This window comes from Leptonotus elevatus, chromosome 21, assembly GCF_054856555.1.
Source record: "Leptonotus elevatus isolate MCC_2025b chromosome 21, RoL_Lele_1.0, whole genome shotgun sequence".
In the NCBI taxonomy this organism is placed as follows: domain Eukaryota; kingdom Metazoa; phylum Chordata; class Actinopteri; order Syngnathiformes; family Syngnathidae; genus Leptonotus; species Leptonotus elevatus.
In genome coordinates, this window is record NC_141259.1 from 6,274,332 (window position 1) to 6,290,974 (window position 16,643).

The 16,643-nt window shown below is 37.1% G+C and overlaps 1 protein-coding gene across 3 annotated transcripts in view; it reads left to right on the forward strand.

Annotated features, from left to right (window-relative positions):
• The window catches only part of vav3a (vav guanine nucleotide exchange factor 3a), an 80,269-nt gene that overhangs the window by 33,066 nt on the left and 30,560 nt on the right, over positions 1-16,643 (forward strand). For all 3 annotated transcript variants that reach the window (XR_015092073.1, XM_086066015.1, XM_086066016.1), the window contains exons 3-15: positions 4,041-4,099; positions 4,207-4,272; positions 7,654-7,762; positions 8,161-8,262; positions 9,474-9,542; positions 9,757-9,860; positions 9,954-10,053; positions 10,270-10,365; positions 11,997-12,065; positions 12,173-12,259; positions 12,363-12,448; positions 14,177-14,309; positions 16,343-16,452. Coding sequence is in view for 2 of the 3 variants with exons in the window: in XM_086066015.1 (XP_085922141.1) it covers positions 4,041-4,099; positions 4,207-4,272; positions 7,654-7,762; positions 8,161-8,262; positions 9,474-9,542; positions 9,757-9,860; positions 9,954-10,053; positions 10,270-10,365; positions 11,997-12,065; positions 12,173-12,259; positions 12,363-12,448; positions 14,177-14,309; positions 16,343-16,452 (1,190 nt within the window). In the remaining variant the exon portion in view is untranslated. The remainder of the gene's footprint in view (positions 1-4,040; positions 4,100-4,206; positions 4,273-7,653; positions 7,763-8,160; positions 8,263-9,473; positions 9,543-9,756; positions 9,861-9,953; positions 10,054-10,269; positions 10,366-11,996; positions 12,066-12,172; positions 12,260-12,362; positions 12,449-14,176; positions 14,310-16,342; positions 16,453-16,643) is intronic.

Sequence of the window (16,643 nt, forward strand, 5' to 3'; positions counted from 1 at the left end):
CCTTTCTTTGATCCTTCCTCGGGTCCCCTGACAACCTCACGACTCAAGCTGGATTCTGAAGTATTCGGTTTAGGTGAACGGTATGGGATCTTTAATAGGTTTTAGGTGAATTAATGAGTACACACTCACACGCACGCACATATGCACCCGCACACCCGCACGTGCACATACTCACGCACATACAAAAAAAAAGAAAAAGAGAGAAAAAAGAGAGAGAGCAATGATGATGACATGTCGAATTGGTAAAATTACCGAATAAACAATACTCAGCTCTCTCTCTCGAAAAAAAAGAAAAGAAATATAGACACTTGTATGGTCTATTACATAAGAATTAAAGCTAAGAGCTGGAGTGAAGCGCACTTGATGCTAACAGTGTACGAAGTGGCTTTCACACCTGCTCAATTACTGCGCTTGAATATGTCTCCCGGTCATCCTCGAGGTAGACTGTTGACGTGTGAAGCTTCCCTTTGTGTATGGGTCTTTATTTTACGTGTAAGACAAAAAGTTGATATTGATTTTCATTTTGCCATTACACATGAAACTTGATACCTCGTGGTGAAGCATTCGGATGTGTTCCTCATGATGACTCAGCCGTGAGCGCAGGACGATACAAGGGAATGTTTTTGTATTTTTGTTCCCCACAACTGCAATATTTCTTGGACATAAGCCATGTTTAACATTCTTAGCTACTTTCTGTGGCTTGCATGTTAGATGAATCGGATCATTAACTTTTATAGTTATATTTATATAATGTGGCCAATTTCAAATGATTTACTCTGTAGATTTTTTTTTTTTTTTTTTTACAGTTAAATGTTCGGAAACGTTCGTAAATTGACAAACAGAAATTCATGTCCAAAAGTGTACTTTTAGTTTTAGATGGTAATCTATGCATTCGTAAAAAAAATAAGCACAGAAAATCAGAAACTGGAACAGCGGGTTAGACGTGTAGCACTCGTTATTTCGACCCTCTTTCAACATCAAATGTTTTTGATCTAAATCATTAAGCCAAATGATACTGACGTTAAGTCACAGTGATGTGTTCAAAGACACTCTGTTGCTACGCCCTCACCTCCCTTTCATCATTGCAGACACGCTCGTCACCCAGCCTTAATTACACTGGTGTTGAATAATTACATGAGACAAGACAGCTTTATTAGAGAGCCAACGAGGGTCAGTCTCGGCCGCTTTACCGTTTACCTACAACATGGCTGTTTTTCATGGCCTAAATTGAGGCAGATGTGCTATTAGACTTCACATAGATCCGATTGGCTGGATCGGATCGTTAGATATTTTGCATTTTTGCAAAATCGGCGATCCATTGTAATGTCGATTAATATGCAAAATAAGACATTAGAGCACATCTTCTTCACAATTCTTCTTCTGTGCTGCCATCGTTAATAATCCAAGGTTTCTCAGCATATACAAAACAAACAAACAAACAAACCCTAATAACCTGCTAATGCTTCCTAATATGCACTTTTTCACTTTCCTCACAGTTTTTATTGAAAAAATTAACTATATAGTGCTGACAAACGGACACAAGCGTGAGTAAAAACAATTTTTTTTTTAACTGATTGACTATGACAGAGACCCTGTTTCCGCTTAATCGGCCAGTGAACTGATGGACCCCACATACTGCTATCTCACTGAGAGGGAACAGCTCCGCATGATTTCTCCCGGCCTTAACGGAGAGAATAATTATAATATTCTATAATTATTTTTCGTACTGAAAGGTCCTAAACATTAGGAAGGTAATTGCCTGAAGTTGAATTAAAAATAATTGAAGCTGACACTCAAATTAAGATGAATGATTTGGGCTAATGGCACTGATGATTTATATGCAGCTTTAAAGGCTCCCTGTGACATTATATTTTTAAGTCTTAGACATTCTCGTGCCATGCACTAAAAGCAGCAATTATATTTATTTTTGCTCCGCTATTTGCACCCGCTATTTTTGCTCTTCAAATCAAATCCACTGCCAATTGGACTTTCAACCCTTCATTTGGCTTTGTGAACGTTGTTTGACATGTGTTTTATATAGTGAGTTGTTGTACATTCATGCGAGTCTTCAGAAAGTGTTTTTGGCCATGCGCAGATGGTCACTTGTGTTGCAAATATGTGTGACTAACATAGGCAGAGAAGCTGAAGGGCACGGTGCTATTCGACTCATCCCGCTGGAGCGCCTCCAGTCTTCTGTTCAAGCACACATTGGATCTTGTTGCGCCGGCCAATTGGCATGTCTTCACTATTGGATGAAATACAAAACTAATCTAATAACTTGTGAGGGTGAATAACTGTAGTTAAGGAAAATGATATCCACCTTGTAGTATATAGGCCAGGGATGTCCAACATATGGCCCGCAAGATTATTTTGAAAAAAAAAAAAGATTTATTTTTTATTTTTTATGTGGAATGGAATTGATCTGGATGTCATTATTTTAAACATAACCTAAAGTAAAAAAAAATAAAAAATGAAAACAGATATAAACAAATATAAAGGTGCTAAATACGACACATTCAACTACTGGTAACACAAACACATATGACAAGGACTAACGTCCTTCTAACTTCATTAACTGCGTCACACAATGCATTCTAGGAACAATATATATGCAAGAACAGGTAGATATAACATGCCTGGCGCGTTCCATTTGCATTTGTGTTGTCTTTTGCAACAATATATTTACAGTCCCACAATTTAAGTCTTGCCTGCAAATAGCAGAAATCTGCGTATAATTGACGTCAGTTGTTTTTAAGTTATATTCCATGTTTCTATCGATCCGGCCCACTTGGTAATATATCTCCTGAGCTAATATGAGTTTGACACCCCTGATATTTTAGTTTGTATTATTATTGTCTCCAAGAAAGTTAATTTCCACATTGTTACACTAATCACCTCTAAAATCTGATTGGGAAAACAATTTTTGCTTTAGTCATCTCCGTTTCATCATCAGCAAGATGAGGTGCACCTACACGGACCAGTGCAACGCAATATTGAATTTTTTACGAAGCTTTTTAATCATAAGGTGACCAAAATACAGGTCATAGAAACACTCACAGTTCAGCACTGATGTGAGCCAAAATAATGCACAAAATGCTCAATGAAAACCTCTTTGATTGTCTTTATTATTTACTTTAGGAATGTACCTATTGTGCGTCATTTGGTGGCTAATGATGATCAGTGAAACAGCAATCGTGTTTCTCTCTTTCTTTTGTTACTGATAGAGAGCGGGGAAAAGCCTGTTGTGTGATCAGTACTGATCTGTTTGAGCACCTCAGGGCAAATGTATCTACTCGCCATGTCAGTGAATTGATGACCCATAAACGTCTGTCTGTGGCTCCTTTGCTAGATACAGCATTGCAAAAAACAAGAACAAAACAACATACAGTATGGATGATGACTCATGACAATCATCTATCAATTCATGATGTGCTTGTTAAGTCATGTTCTTGTGCTACACTGGTCATCTCTCTTTTTTTCTTTTTCTTTTATAGTGCAAGATAAATATGTAATTGTTAATTGACGTCTTTTGGAGAACAGCATGTCACTAATAACACTGTTGTTTTGAAGAGTTTGTAAAGGCTACCCTCTAGTGTCCTTTATGAGAATTGCTACACTCGCATTCCTATAAAGTACAATGCACTGCAGTACTTAAAATTGTTACTAGGAATGCTGTGGTAAATATTTTCATTAATACTATTAGGTGCCATTATTTTTTTCCATTATGTCATAATTAGTCTTTTAGCAGAATCGTTATTCCTCAACAGACTTTATTTATATAAATTATTATGATAATTATTAATATTATTGTTATTGTTATTGTTATTGTTATTATTATTGTTATTATTATTGTTATTATTATTATTATTATTATTATTATTATTATTATTATTATTATTAGTTATTTCAGCATCCAGCAAAGTAATAGTGACACTGTGAAAGGACAAGAAAAGTAGTGCGGTGTCATTATTATTATATTGTATTTTTTTAAAGATGCTCTTAACAGTGCTGCTAAATTCACATCTCCATTTCCATTGCAGGTTATGAACGCACTTTCGAAGCTTTCTCTCACACCAGTTGCACAACAAACTGGAATCAGGTATGTTTTAGTGTACAAGACCTTAAAATGTGATGTTTTAGGAGCTAAAGAGTCAACAAAAAGTGACTGAAAAGTGTTGACTTTTTTCAACTTTTTTTTTTCCAAAGGTCTTTTCCAACCGAAGAAAGACTTGACGATGAGAGCATCTACAATCAGCTAGAAGACCTAATAGAGTATGTGTCCTACATAATTTTAATTTTAATTAGACATTTGCTACCAAACTGTTCATTTGTATTAATTGCCTAGAACAGCACGGCATATTGTTGAAATGATCTAGGTTTTCGCCTTGGGGTAATTTAGTCTCCCTCCTACGACACCATGCTGTTGTATGTTTGAAGAACATTTGTTGCCTGGGTGTTGACTGGAAGGCAGCCACCTCCTCCAGGGCTGTCAGTGCCACCTCACCCTTTGCGTTTTCCTTTTTCACGCCACAAGGCATTTAAAGCTCGTGGTTTGACCGTCTGCTCATTCAGACTGTATTCAACTCTTACTCCCCCACTCACTCAAGAATCTATGCATTCTGAAACAGGGAGCATTTGCATGCCAATCCAGTGCCTCGGGCTAATTGACAAATAGGTTACCTGAAATGTGAGGCTTGTAGGTGGTCTTCTCGCTTGTATTTGTTTGTAAATGGTTTTTTTTTTTGTAAGTAACTTTATCGAAACAACACATGCTGCTTTTCATTCATTTTGGAACGTGAACAAAGACCAAAGTCAATATTATATAATCCACCTACATAGCAAACAAGGCTACTGGCACAATTCCTTCCAAAGCCTTCTATCGAAGTGCAATGCTGCAAAGAAAAAGATATGGAGAGCATTTGAGTAATATGGATTTTGAAGGTTCTTAAGATTAACATTTTGGGGGAACTGGCAATGTATGGATGCAGTTTATTTATTTGTATTTAACACTAATTGTGCATGGTCCACACAAGTTTCTCACAATTATTTTTTACAACGTGTATATTTGTACACAGGGTTGGGAGGGTTACTTTTAAAATGTAATCCATTACAGTTACAAGTTACCTGCTAAAAAATCTAGTTAGTAACGTAATTCAAGTATATTAATATTAAAGTAATGTAACTGGATTACTTTTGGATTACTCCAATATTGAGTATGCTCATGAAGACAAAATAAAAATGTATATCACCACAATATATATTCTACAGATGTACAGATATAATGTGCTCCTGCTATTTGCGGTTGATAGGGACCTGAGCAGCCTATAAATAGCAAAAATCTTTGTATAATTAAAAAGCATGTAGGCTATTGATTGATTGATTGATTGATTGATTGATTGAAGGCCATATGCTGTTTTCGAACTGTCACTGAAAGCAACCACACCTCACAGTTTGATAGATAGATAGATAGATAGATAGATAGATAGATAGATAGATAGATAGATAGATAGATAGATAGATAGATAGATAGATAGATAGATAGATAGATAGATAGATAGATAGATAGATAGATAGATCGGTCGCCATTCCCTCCTCCCGTCTGTGAAGTTTTTTCAAACTGTCCGCGTGTGGAGGACACGACTAGTCAGTTCGTTCATTCCCACCTCCCGACATGTAGCAACGGTCCAACTCGCGTGGGCATGCACGCGCTCTCTCTCACTCTGTCTCTCTCTCTTTCGCCCTCTTTCACACTCTCTCTCATCGTAGAAATTGTAATCCCTCGAAATAATCCCAATTTTTAATAAATATACCTGTAAACTGATTACATGTTTTTTTCCTTTAACTGTAAATGGAATACAGTTACATTTTTTTTGCAATCTGATTACGTAACGGCGGTGCATGTATTCCGTTACTCCCCAAGCCTGTTTGTACATGTGAGTTCCACATTGAAAAACATTTAAGGATGATTTACAATAACTGTTGTAAATTAAATCAGCAGAGAGAGACAATGTTACAGTTCAAGTGTTTTTTGGGAGTGCTGACAGCTCCGGGCGCTGAAGAGCGCACGAGTGAGTGTTGACAGTTGGGATGTAATAGCCGTCTGGCAAGGGCCAACAGTGGACATGAGGGAGGTAACTCAGCAGAGAGTCTCGCTTCAGTGGTTTACTGATGATGTTGGGCATAATTAACTCATTCACTGCCATTGACGGCTATAGACGTCCAAAAAATAATTTTATCTATTTCTATTAGTTTAAATTTTTTTCCACTTTTGTTAAAAAATTATTATTATTTTTTTTTTAAAGAAGAAGAAAAGATTATTAAAAATTAGGGTCGTCAGGCGAATACAATTTGTAATCGTAATTAATCGCATGACTTTACTAGTTAACTCACGATTAATCACAAAATTTATATCTGTTCTAAATGTACAATAAAACAAATTTTCTAGGTTTTCATACTCTTGTTAACAAAAGTGAGGACAAAATGGAACAGAAATAGTGCAAATAAATGTTTTACATCTATAGCCGTCAATGGCAGTGAATGAGTTAATACAGATCAGATGCACATACTGTACACCAGCAGCAGAAAACTTTTATTCACCTATTTTTCATTCTCTTCAAGTACATCCCATTGACAGATGTGAAGTCTAAACCCCTTTTAATGCCATAATTAAGTAAAAGCAAAACAATATACTATATACAGTACTATGGACCAGTCAAGTTTACTCTGTACTTTGGAAAATAGGAAGAACTATGGGCATTATTAAATATTGTAAAAAAACAAAAACAAATATTCCTCAGTGGTCGGCCAAGCAGCTACTTCAATCTTTGGTACGTTCATATTTGGATTTTGCATCAGTTGTGTGGTCAAAGACGAGTGAAAGTAATTTAAATAAGTTACAGGTTGCTCAAAATAGAGCAGCAAGAATTGTGTTGGGTTGCCCATACCGACCAAATGTGATAACAAAGCATGCTAACTTGGCTACGTTAACATTTAAATGCAGATGGAGTTATTTTTTTAGTAACATGTTTTTTCATGTAAAAACAAATCAAAAGCAGCGAATTGTATTTTATCGAGCTATGGTTGCATGGAATTCATTGCCTGGATTTTTGTTATTAGAAAATAATAAGAGAAGTTTTAAATAGAAGTTGAAACTTATTTTGTTTACACAATAATTAATATGACATGAGACTATATATATATATATATATATATATATTATGTGAGCATTGGAAGCTCAAGTGTTGATTTGATTTGTAAATTCATTTATATTTTGAATAATTTTAAATAATTGGAGCATACTTATTTATTTAATTTTGATTGTATTACAATTATGTATTTAATGTTATTTGACTGCATTGACCTTTCATTTACTTTGATGTATTCTTGTTGTTGTTTAGTGTATGTGTGTGAAAATAGGTATGTATTTGTTTATATGTTTATTTGAAATGATTATAATGAATTTGAGACCCCTGGAAGATTAGCTCCTGAAATGTGCCAGGAGATAATGGGGCTCTTAATAAACGAAACGAAACTACTATACTATACTATTACACGAAAGGCTGCTTGATTGAAATTCTTCTTAATCATTCAAATTCACTGTTAGAGCAAGCAGCCGCCTGATATAAGTACATGTGTTTTGCATGTCTGCTACAGCGAGAACAGAGTAGAAGATGAAGAGGATCTGTATGACTGTGTGTATGACGGCGAAGAGGGCGGTGAAATCTATGAAGACCTGATGAAAACGGAAGCCGTAGCTCCCCCGGTCAGTCTTTTTATCGCATCACTCCTGCCAGTCATGATTTCACGTCACATGACATGACATGACAATGAGTCAACAACTACATCAGGCACTTTTCACATATGTTATTTAAATTTATGATCACATGCACAGAAGTTGGATTACACTTGTGTTATTTAAAATATTTATTTAAAAAAAAACGGTGTATGGAAATATTAGGGATTTTAATTTGTTTGTATGTATATGTTCTTCTAAGGACTGATACTAAAATGCACAATATTAATACAATAGTTGTTTTACATTTTACTTCCCAAATACTATTTTGAAAGCAATGAATCCAACCCAAATATGTGACTGAACTTAAATTTTGTCAATTATGTATACATTATGTGTATGTTTTTGTTTTTTTTGCGGGGCTGCAGGTGTTCCAGCAACAAGCAGGGGCTGACCTCAGAAGTTGCTGTTTGACAGAAATCAAGCAGACAGAGGAGAAATTTTCTGACACACTGGACTCAATAGAAAAGGTACACCGAATGTTCTGTGATTTCAAAGTGGTATCAAAACATATTCAATTTTAACTTGTGGATTTCTGTGCTTCATCTAATTATCATCCTGCACAGTCAATTTGATTCTATTTAGAGTTGGACCAAATAGACTCCGTTTTTTTAGAGTAATATTTACACTTGGAAGAGAGTAAAATGAAGAATTGAAAAAATAAAGTCACTCAAGGGTTGAGGAACGAACTCACAACCTTCAGCTTCAGCCAATCTTCTCCCTTTTTAGTCTCTTGGATATAAGCAAACTGTAGGAGGGGCATAGCTCAGGTAGTAGTTTGACAGTCTCATGAGCTGAAGGTCGTGAGTTTGTTCCTCAACCCTTTTATGACTTCATTATTTTATTCCACTTCTTTATTTTACTCTCTTCCAAGTGTAAATATTACTCTAGAACTGAGTCTATTTGGTCCCACTCTAAATAGAGTCAAATGTACTCTACAGTGTATTGAAGAGCTGCGTTAAAAAATTAAACATCTTAGTGGTGATATTTACTGTAGGTACAAGAGAAAGCAACAAAATATTAGAAAAACCTGCAGTACGATTTTACACTATGCCTCACTCCAACCACACTCATAATTTAATTGTTAAACCAGTCAAACTAAACTCAGCATATTTTCACATTTTCTATCTAGTTTTTTTTATTATTTTTTTTATGTATCAGATCTCTTTGTGTCCAATGACTGTATAGTCTAAAATCTTACTTCTTAGTCAGTAGCCAGTAATGAGCCAAGGGAGCGCTTTTCTATGAGAAAAATGTTGAAGTGCACTCCGGCAAGATGGTGGGAGGCTGCGTCTCTTACGACCCATTCAGCGTACTTGTCTTTCTCTCTCCTGTTTATGTTCAAAGCGTGAAAAAGACCCTTCTTGATTTCCCAGCGGAGTGCGGCAGTAGATGACTTTCAATATGAAGTGGATGGTGTAATTTAGCACGCGCCTGCCCGCTGCTTTGAGGTGGAGAGGTGACTCGGAGGGGGAAGCTTTTTCCGAGAGGAAATCATTAAATTGCAAACTCTGAAAATGAGATTATTGTCTTGACCCAGACAGCTCCTTGTTTTCGCTGACAGCGGCGACTTTGCAACTCGGCCTCGTATTATAATGACCTCTTGCAAAAATGGCTCGCACCCTCTTTTTCTAGAGGGACCAGATTTATTCTCAATGCATTCTCTTTCTTTCTACCACAGAACTTTATAACACCTCTGTCCGTGTTTTTATCCGCGACGGAGATGGAGAAAGTGTTTGTGAATATACCGGTAAGTCGTAATTTTTTTGTCCTCTTGCTTACTATGCTTGACTTAGTTTGTACACACAACAAAATACGCATTAAATACAAACCCATCTTTTTTTCTGACAATAATTTGCTCTATCCCAAATATTATTAAAACTTCAAATATTTAGTTACAGGTTTTAATTTTGTTACTGGTATATAATGATAACATTTACTGTGTTTATTTTTGTGTGTTTTAGGACCTGGGGAAAGTTCACAAATGTTTACTGCACGAAATTCAAGACTCAGTCCAACACAGAAGTGCCCAAAATCTTCACCAAATCTTTATTTCTTTCAAAGAAAGGTACGATGCATAGTTTGCATCTCATAATCCACTGAAAGTAGACTCATGTGTTCCTAAACACTTCACTGAAATGCATACTTTTATCTTTTTTAGGTTGCTAATCTATGGGAAATACTGCAGTGATGTAGAGACAGCCATTGCCACACTAGACAGTATATGTAAAGACAGAGAGGACGTACGCATGAAGCTTGAGGTAAAAGGCTTTATTATTCTCAATCAATTCTGTAAATTGTATTTCCAGCAAGTTTTCCCAGCATCTCTGTTAAACAGCCAGACAGTGCCTCCAAGTGTACACATAAAGAATTGCATCGTCTAAAGAGAAATACACTCTACAGGACTACACGTTGAAAATGTTCTTGTTTATGTTCATTTATTAACACATTCTATTTTGTGTTATTATTTTTCACAGGAGTGTTCAAACAGAGCCAACTATGGTAAATTCCCTCTGAGGGATCTGCTGTTGGTTCCCATGCAGCGGGTCTTGAAGTACCACCTCCTTCTGCAGGTGCAGAGCTCTAATTTGATCTGTATCTTTACTTTTGGGTGCAATGAATAGTTGAACATCAGTGACGAGCTATTTATTTGTCAAGTGCATCACAAACGGCTCATAACATAATTCCAGAATTTTTTTTTTGTATCCTATTATTTTTCCCAGAAGTCAGCCAATGTTATTGAGTATGCTGATGAAGGCCAAGTAAATGACAGTTTGTCAGTAAATATGAGTTTGTTTGTTTTTTTAAATCGAAATAGAATTCATATTTGATATGCAGTATTTTCAGAGGAGAAATCACTTCCACTCATGTCCACTAGAGGCGCTGCTCTCTACATTTTATCATCTTTTTTTGTACTTTGGAGAAGGAGAGAGAAAATACACTCAATTGACAAGATATTGGGGACACCGGTTTCACTTATACACCTATTCCTTCATTTTTCCACTTTCTGGATATACTTTGCACAAGATATGGGAGTGTGTCCACAGGAATTGTGCATTCTGACGTGTATCGGTGAGGTGAGAGGGCGTCTAGGTGTTTGATGGTGTTAAGATTGCCGATTCTCCCATCTTAGTTTTCTATATTCAGGAATAACCTTGCTATAAGTTACACATGTCAAATATGAATTTTGTTATCATAAATTGGGTGAATAGAGAAAAGGGTTTGGCCTTTAGAATTATTTTTTGCAAAACATATATTGCTACTGTGGTGCACAAAGGGCTTCCCTTATTTATATGTTATTCTTAAACAGTCATACTTAAGTGGATTTGAACTAAATTAAAAAAGAATGTGTGCCTTATTCTGATGATTCTTTTCTGAACCACTTGGGCGTGCTATGATAAGCAGTGCAGTACAAACCACTGTTATAATTCTCCCAAAGCATTTGCAGGTTTACTTTTCCTCACATTGCGAGCCAGAGTCTCTTGTGTGAGTCTTTCTGTGTTTTATATTCTCTTCCCTGGCCCGGCGCTCTTTCCCCCTGCCTTCACTGAGTCCAATCATGTCCGGCCTTGACTATCTGTTTGTGCACTCCCTTGCCCTGTATCTCTGAAGATGCGTGCAGGTGGAAGCGAGGTTTGATAAAGAGAACCCTGCCATCTTGCCAGTGATAATAATGCCTGGTTGAGCATGACTGGCATCGGGGATTTGAGCAGTACCGAGCAAACATATACAGTATATACATATCTTTCTCTGGGATTCATTGTGTGTGTGTGTGTGCGTGAGGGAGGAGGACGTTTTTATTGGCGTGGAAGAAGGACATGCATGGCATCCTTCCTTATCCGCCACTGCTGCGGTCTAGATGTCTTGTTTATGCTGCAGGATGGCACTGGCAAGCAATTTCAGAAACACTGTCTCTCTCTCTCAGATACACACACACACTTTTTTTTTTTTTGCACTAACCTTTCCCATTTCATATCGAGATCCGACGTTGTAACTTTTTGTGTGGGGATGTAGCAATATGTTTGCTCATAGATACGATACAAGAAGTATTTTTGGATTTTCCATATGCAATCTTGTGGAACATGATTGTGTTTGTTCATCCAGTGGATAATTACGTTTTTCTTACACAAAAAGCGAGCGGCGTGTTCCCACGGGCCGCTCTGGAAGTTTTGTTGAGTCTAACCAACTTGTTACTCTCCAACAGGAGCTCGTCAAACACACTCACGACGCCACAGAAAAGAGCAATCTGCGGAAAGCATTAGATGCCATGAAGGTATATCATTTTTTTCCCTGTAATATATGTACAAAACCTATCCATTCATTTGAATGTGCTGTGTTTATAAAGAACACACCAACATTTATTACTTGTCTTGTGTGCAGGACTTGTCTCAGTATGTCAATGAAGTCAAGAGAGATAATGAGACACTGCGAGAAATAGATCAGTATCAGAAATCCATTGAAAACCTAGTAAGCAGACCACATCAAATTATTATTATTATTATTATTCATTTTTTTTTTTAAATCCTCTCTTCAGTTCAGTTCATCGTCATTGTGCTTTGTCCCTCTCAAGAATCAGCCTCTGAGTAACTACGGGAGACCCAAAGGTGACGGGGAGGTGAAGGTGTCCTCGGTGGACAAACGAGCTAAACAGGACAGGTGAGATATCTGTAGGTGGCAGTGTAGTGGTTGATTGATTGACAGATGGAAGGACTGTACGACGACAAGTTCCTTCTAATGTTGATACAAATTCACGCCTCTTTTTGGTCCCCAAAATATTTTTGTATGTATAAATAGAATCAAATAAAATATAGACACACTGACCTGCTGTAACATTATGAACACAATGTCGTGATATCTTATACAAGAACTGTATCGAATGTCCTGCCTTTACTAAAAGGTAATAATGGTCACTTTTGATTGACACTATCAGAGAGGCATTTATTTAACAATATTTTGGGTGTAGTTTGCAGTCATGAGCTATGGTAAATATTTTTTGCTATTGCATTATGTAACCAATTGTGATAAACAAAATGTCACACAGGTCTCATTATGATGCAGCGCAGTTCTCCACTACTGCAAATACAACCACAATGAGAAACATTGTTTAATAAAGAGCAACATTTAAAGGCATTACCTTACCTATATTAGGGTGTGTGGGTGGTTGAGGACGCAGGGAAGCAGAGCGAGGAGGCAGAGTTGGAGACCAAACACGGTTTTAATCAAACAAAAGCGAGGAGGCAAACATCGTACTGGCCGGAAAACAATAACAACAAAGTCCAAATGGCAAGCGAGGCAAGATGTGGGGGAGAATAATGCTGCATTCGAGGCTGGTTGGATGTCGGATTTATCCGAGTTGTTTTTTCCCCAGTTCCGACCTGAAAGCGTTCGAGTCGAAAGTAAACAACTAAAATGGCGCATAGGGATACATTGTTTTTTATTTTGGTCCTCATTTTGACCTCCAGCAAACTTGCCTTATCGCAATTTTGCTTCATTTAGCATTTCTTCATCAAGCATTACTTACAATTTAGTAGTTCATCCTATAAAATCATGCAGGGAGATAGCGGCATACTGCCACGTATGTTGTGTTACGTGGAGTTATGTCAAATATTTATGAATGAAGACAGCTATCTAATTTTACACTTAAGTACATTGTGTTTTACCATTCACAGTCTATGTTTCCAAAGGGGTCGCCATTATAGAGTGTCGTCACATAGTAGTTCGTCGGTGAAGTCGGGGTTCTTTTTTTTCCCCCCCGACTTCGCAAGTGGGAATTCCGAGTTTAAGGGGGCACCCCCGTACACACTTCCTGGTTTGAACTTGAAAAAGTCAGACTTCTGACCGTCCGCGAATGCAGCATTAATACACACACACTAATTGACAAAACGAGACACACCTGGGCAAGACACAAGTGGCTGAGGGACTGATTGGTTGACACACGAGGAAGGGCAGGCAAACACAGGTGGACATTATCAGGCTTGACAAGACCGGTGGAGACACACAAGGATAACACAACTAAACACAGATTATGACTAACTAAAGAGACTTGAGGACAAAATCAAACAACCAAACTAAACCCAATCCCTCACAGAAAAAACCCACAAAACTAACCAAAACCCAACTCAAACAATGACAACCTATTACTAGGGGAACTTAATAGTCCTTTTGTCCATATAGTGTAAAAACTCAACATAAACGTATTGATGTCCTTTGTCACACTGGAAAGCAACAGAATACAGTTTAAGTCATCTTTAGGTATTATACTGCAAAACTCAAACTATATTTCTCCACACATATTTTTTTTAAACTAGTACATCTTTTACTATATTTTCCAATGCTTGCAACGCCATTTCACAGTGTGTGCTTTTTTTTTTTTTTAAACCCCAGGCATATCTTCTTGTTTGATGCTGCTGTCATCGTTTGTAAGCGAAAAGGAGACAACTATGAAATGAAAGACGTGATAGACCTGCACCTCTTTAAGATCACAAACGACCCCACGTCGGACAAGGAAACCCGAAAGGTTTGCACGTCAAAATACACAGAGCACGCACACATTTTGCACTCGAGATCAAAAAGAAATATGTGTTGGTGTCAATCTCCACAAAACTGAAAAGGGGCAGCGACAGTTGACATTTTTTGATATACAATAAGTGTGGCTGTGTTATTGCAAGCAGTGTTGCTTGAACAAATGACTGTGTTGTTGACCTTTCAGAGTTGGATAGGTTTGTTTCGTTTTCTATTGTGATGCCGCACAGTTGGCAGTTACACAAAAGTTGTTTTTCAACAAATATGTTTGTAATCATTTGTTTTCATGTTCCAAGTTCAGGTGCACTTTTACCCGGGCAACATTGATGGACAACATTTCACCTTTATTTACCGTAGTTTCATATTGGCAGCAAGATGGTAAACAATTTCTAGCAATTGCTCTTATTTTATTCTTCTGTAGAGATGGAGAAGTGAAGCAGGAAAGGAGGTGCATTCACAAAAAGTTATTTATAAAAAAAAAAAAGGCAAACGTTGTTAATGGAAAAATCAAAATATTTAATTAACAAGCTCCCTCACCCCAAAAAAGTCAAGATTCAAAGCTACGCAAGGAACAAAACACTCACCGTGACAGAAAACATGACTTGACTCAACAATGAATGAGCAAACTGAACGAACCCAGGAAAATTAAATACAAACCAATTTACGAGATGATGATGCACACTTGAACAAGACAGACAAAGCTGATTGGTAGACACAAGGAACAGTTCTGACGAGAACACCCACAGACAAAAAAAACAAACGAGGAGAAGAGACATGGGCACGGCACAGAACAACCAAAACATAATATGAAGCCAAAATATATTCAAAACAATGTAAAACACAGAGCATGAAACTTGCAAACCACATATTCAGACTACAATATTCTAACATGACTGAAATGTTCACTATAATTATTCACTTTTAAGCTATGCCAGTAATTTCCACTGCCAGTGAAGAAATGAGTTCTCAGCCAAGATACAGCATGTTAAAGTTGAGACAACTTTTTTCAAATTTTGTGGTGGTCAGCGTTAATGTGGCTGTGTGTAATTCATAAGGCTAATTGTTTGAAATTGAATTTTAATATAAGGTGTGATTCGTCAATTTAATTAATCAGAACAACATTTGAATGAACATTTTGAAAAAACAACAACAAGAATTTCATTGAATAACTATTGGCTATAATAGTTAATGCTTTTTCTTATTTAAAGACAGCAACACTTTTGTTGTTGTATCATCATCATTATTGATTTATTGACGGCGACAGAAAGATTATGATTTAACACTATTTTATCATTTACAGGGTTGTAGAACTGCAATGTTAAGATTTGTTTTGTACAACTTATTTAGCCAAATGAGGCAACCATATTCAAATGCTTGTATTTGGTCTCATGAAGATTGGAACGCTAGGTAGCTAGTGTGACAGTTCCTCGTCGGATTTCTAAAGCTAAGCGATAAGACAAAACCACCGACAGAACAGCAGCTAGCTACGGTATATGTTGACTAAGCCTGAGCCTGTGTGTCCACTGGGAAGACATTTGTAGTGCATTGCTTCTTTTTTTGTAATGATGAAAAGTGAAACCATAAACTACAGTATAAAAAAATGCATTCACAAGCATGTGTTTAGTGCTATTAATAAGAAAAACAGTGGCATATGTCGACACAAAGGCTAATAGAGTCAAAGTTAGCCTTGGAGTTGTGTGAGGTTCAGCTGACAATTCTTCTTAGGTTTGAGCGTGCTGCGTGATGTCCAGCAGTGATACGGCAAAGCGACCTCACACTTGGGTTCTTCTCTTCATCGTCTTTCTCCCTTACTTTGTCTTTTTTTGCAGCCCTCCAAAACTTTTACCCTTTTTGTTTGCCCACCCCGAGGCACGGTTTTCTCTTTCGCACACATCTCGCATCTCTTTTCGTCCATCTGCCTCTCTGCATCCCGACTCCCCTCCTTATCACTTTGTCTTTCACTTGATGGAGTCAGTCGCCTTTGTTGTCTCCTTTGCTCTCACACCTTTGTTTTGCTTCCCATTTCAGTGGTCCTACGGATTCTACCTCACTCATAAGCAGGGCCAGAACGGCTTTGAGTTCTTCTTCAAGACCAAAGAGCTGAAAAAGAAGTGGATGGAGCAATTTGGCATGGCCATGTGAGTACTGTATGTACAGTACGGTATACTATGTGAGTGTGTTTTGTACATGCACACATTCAAATGTCATGCTGCTTGTCCCGTTCTTCAAGTACAGCCTCTCTTTGATTAATGACAGTGATAAAAGTCTTAAGAACACACACACAATGTAAATCTGCATCAATCTAAAAAAATATATATATATATACAAA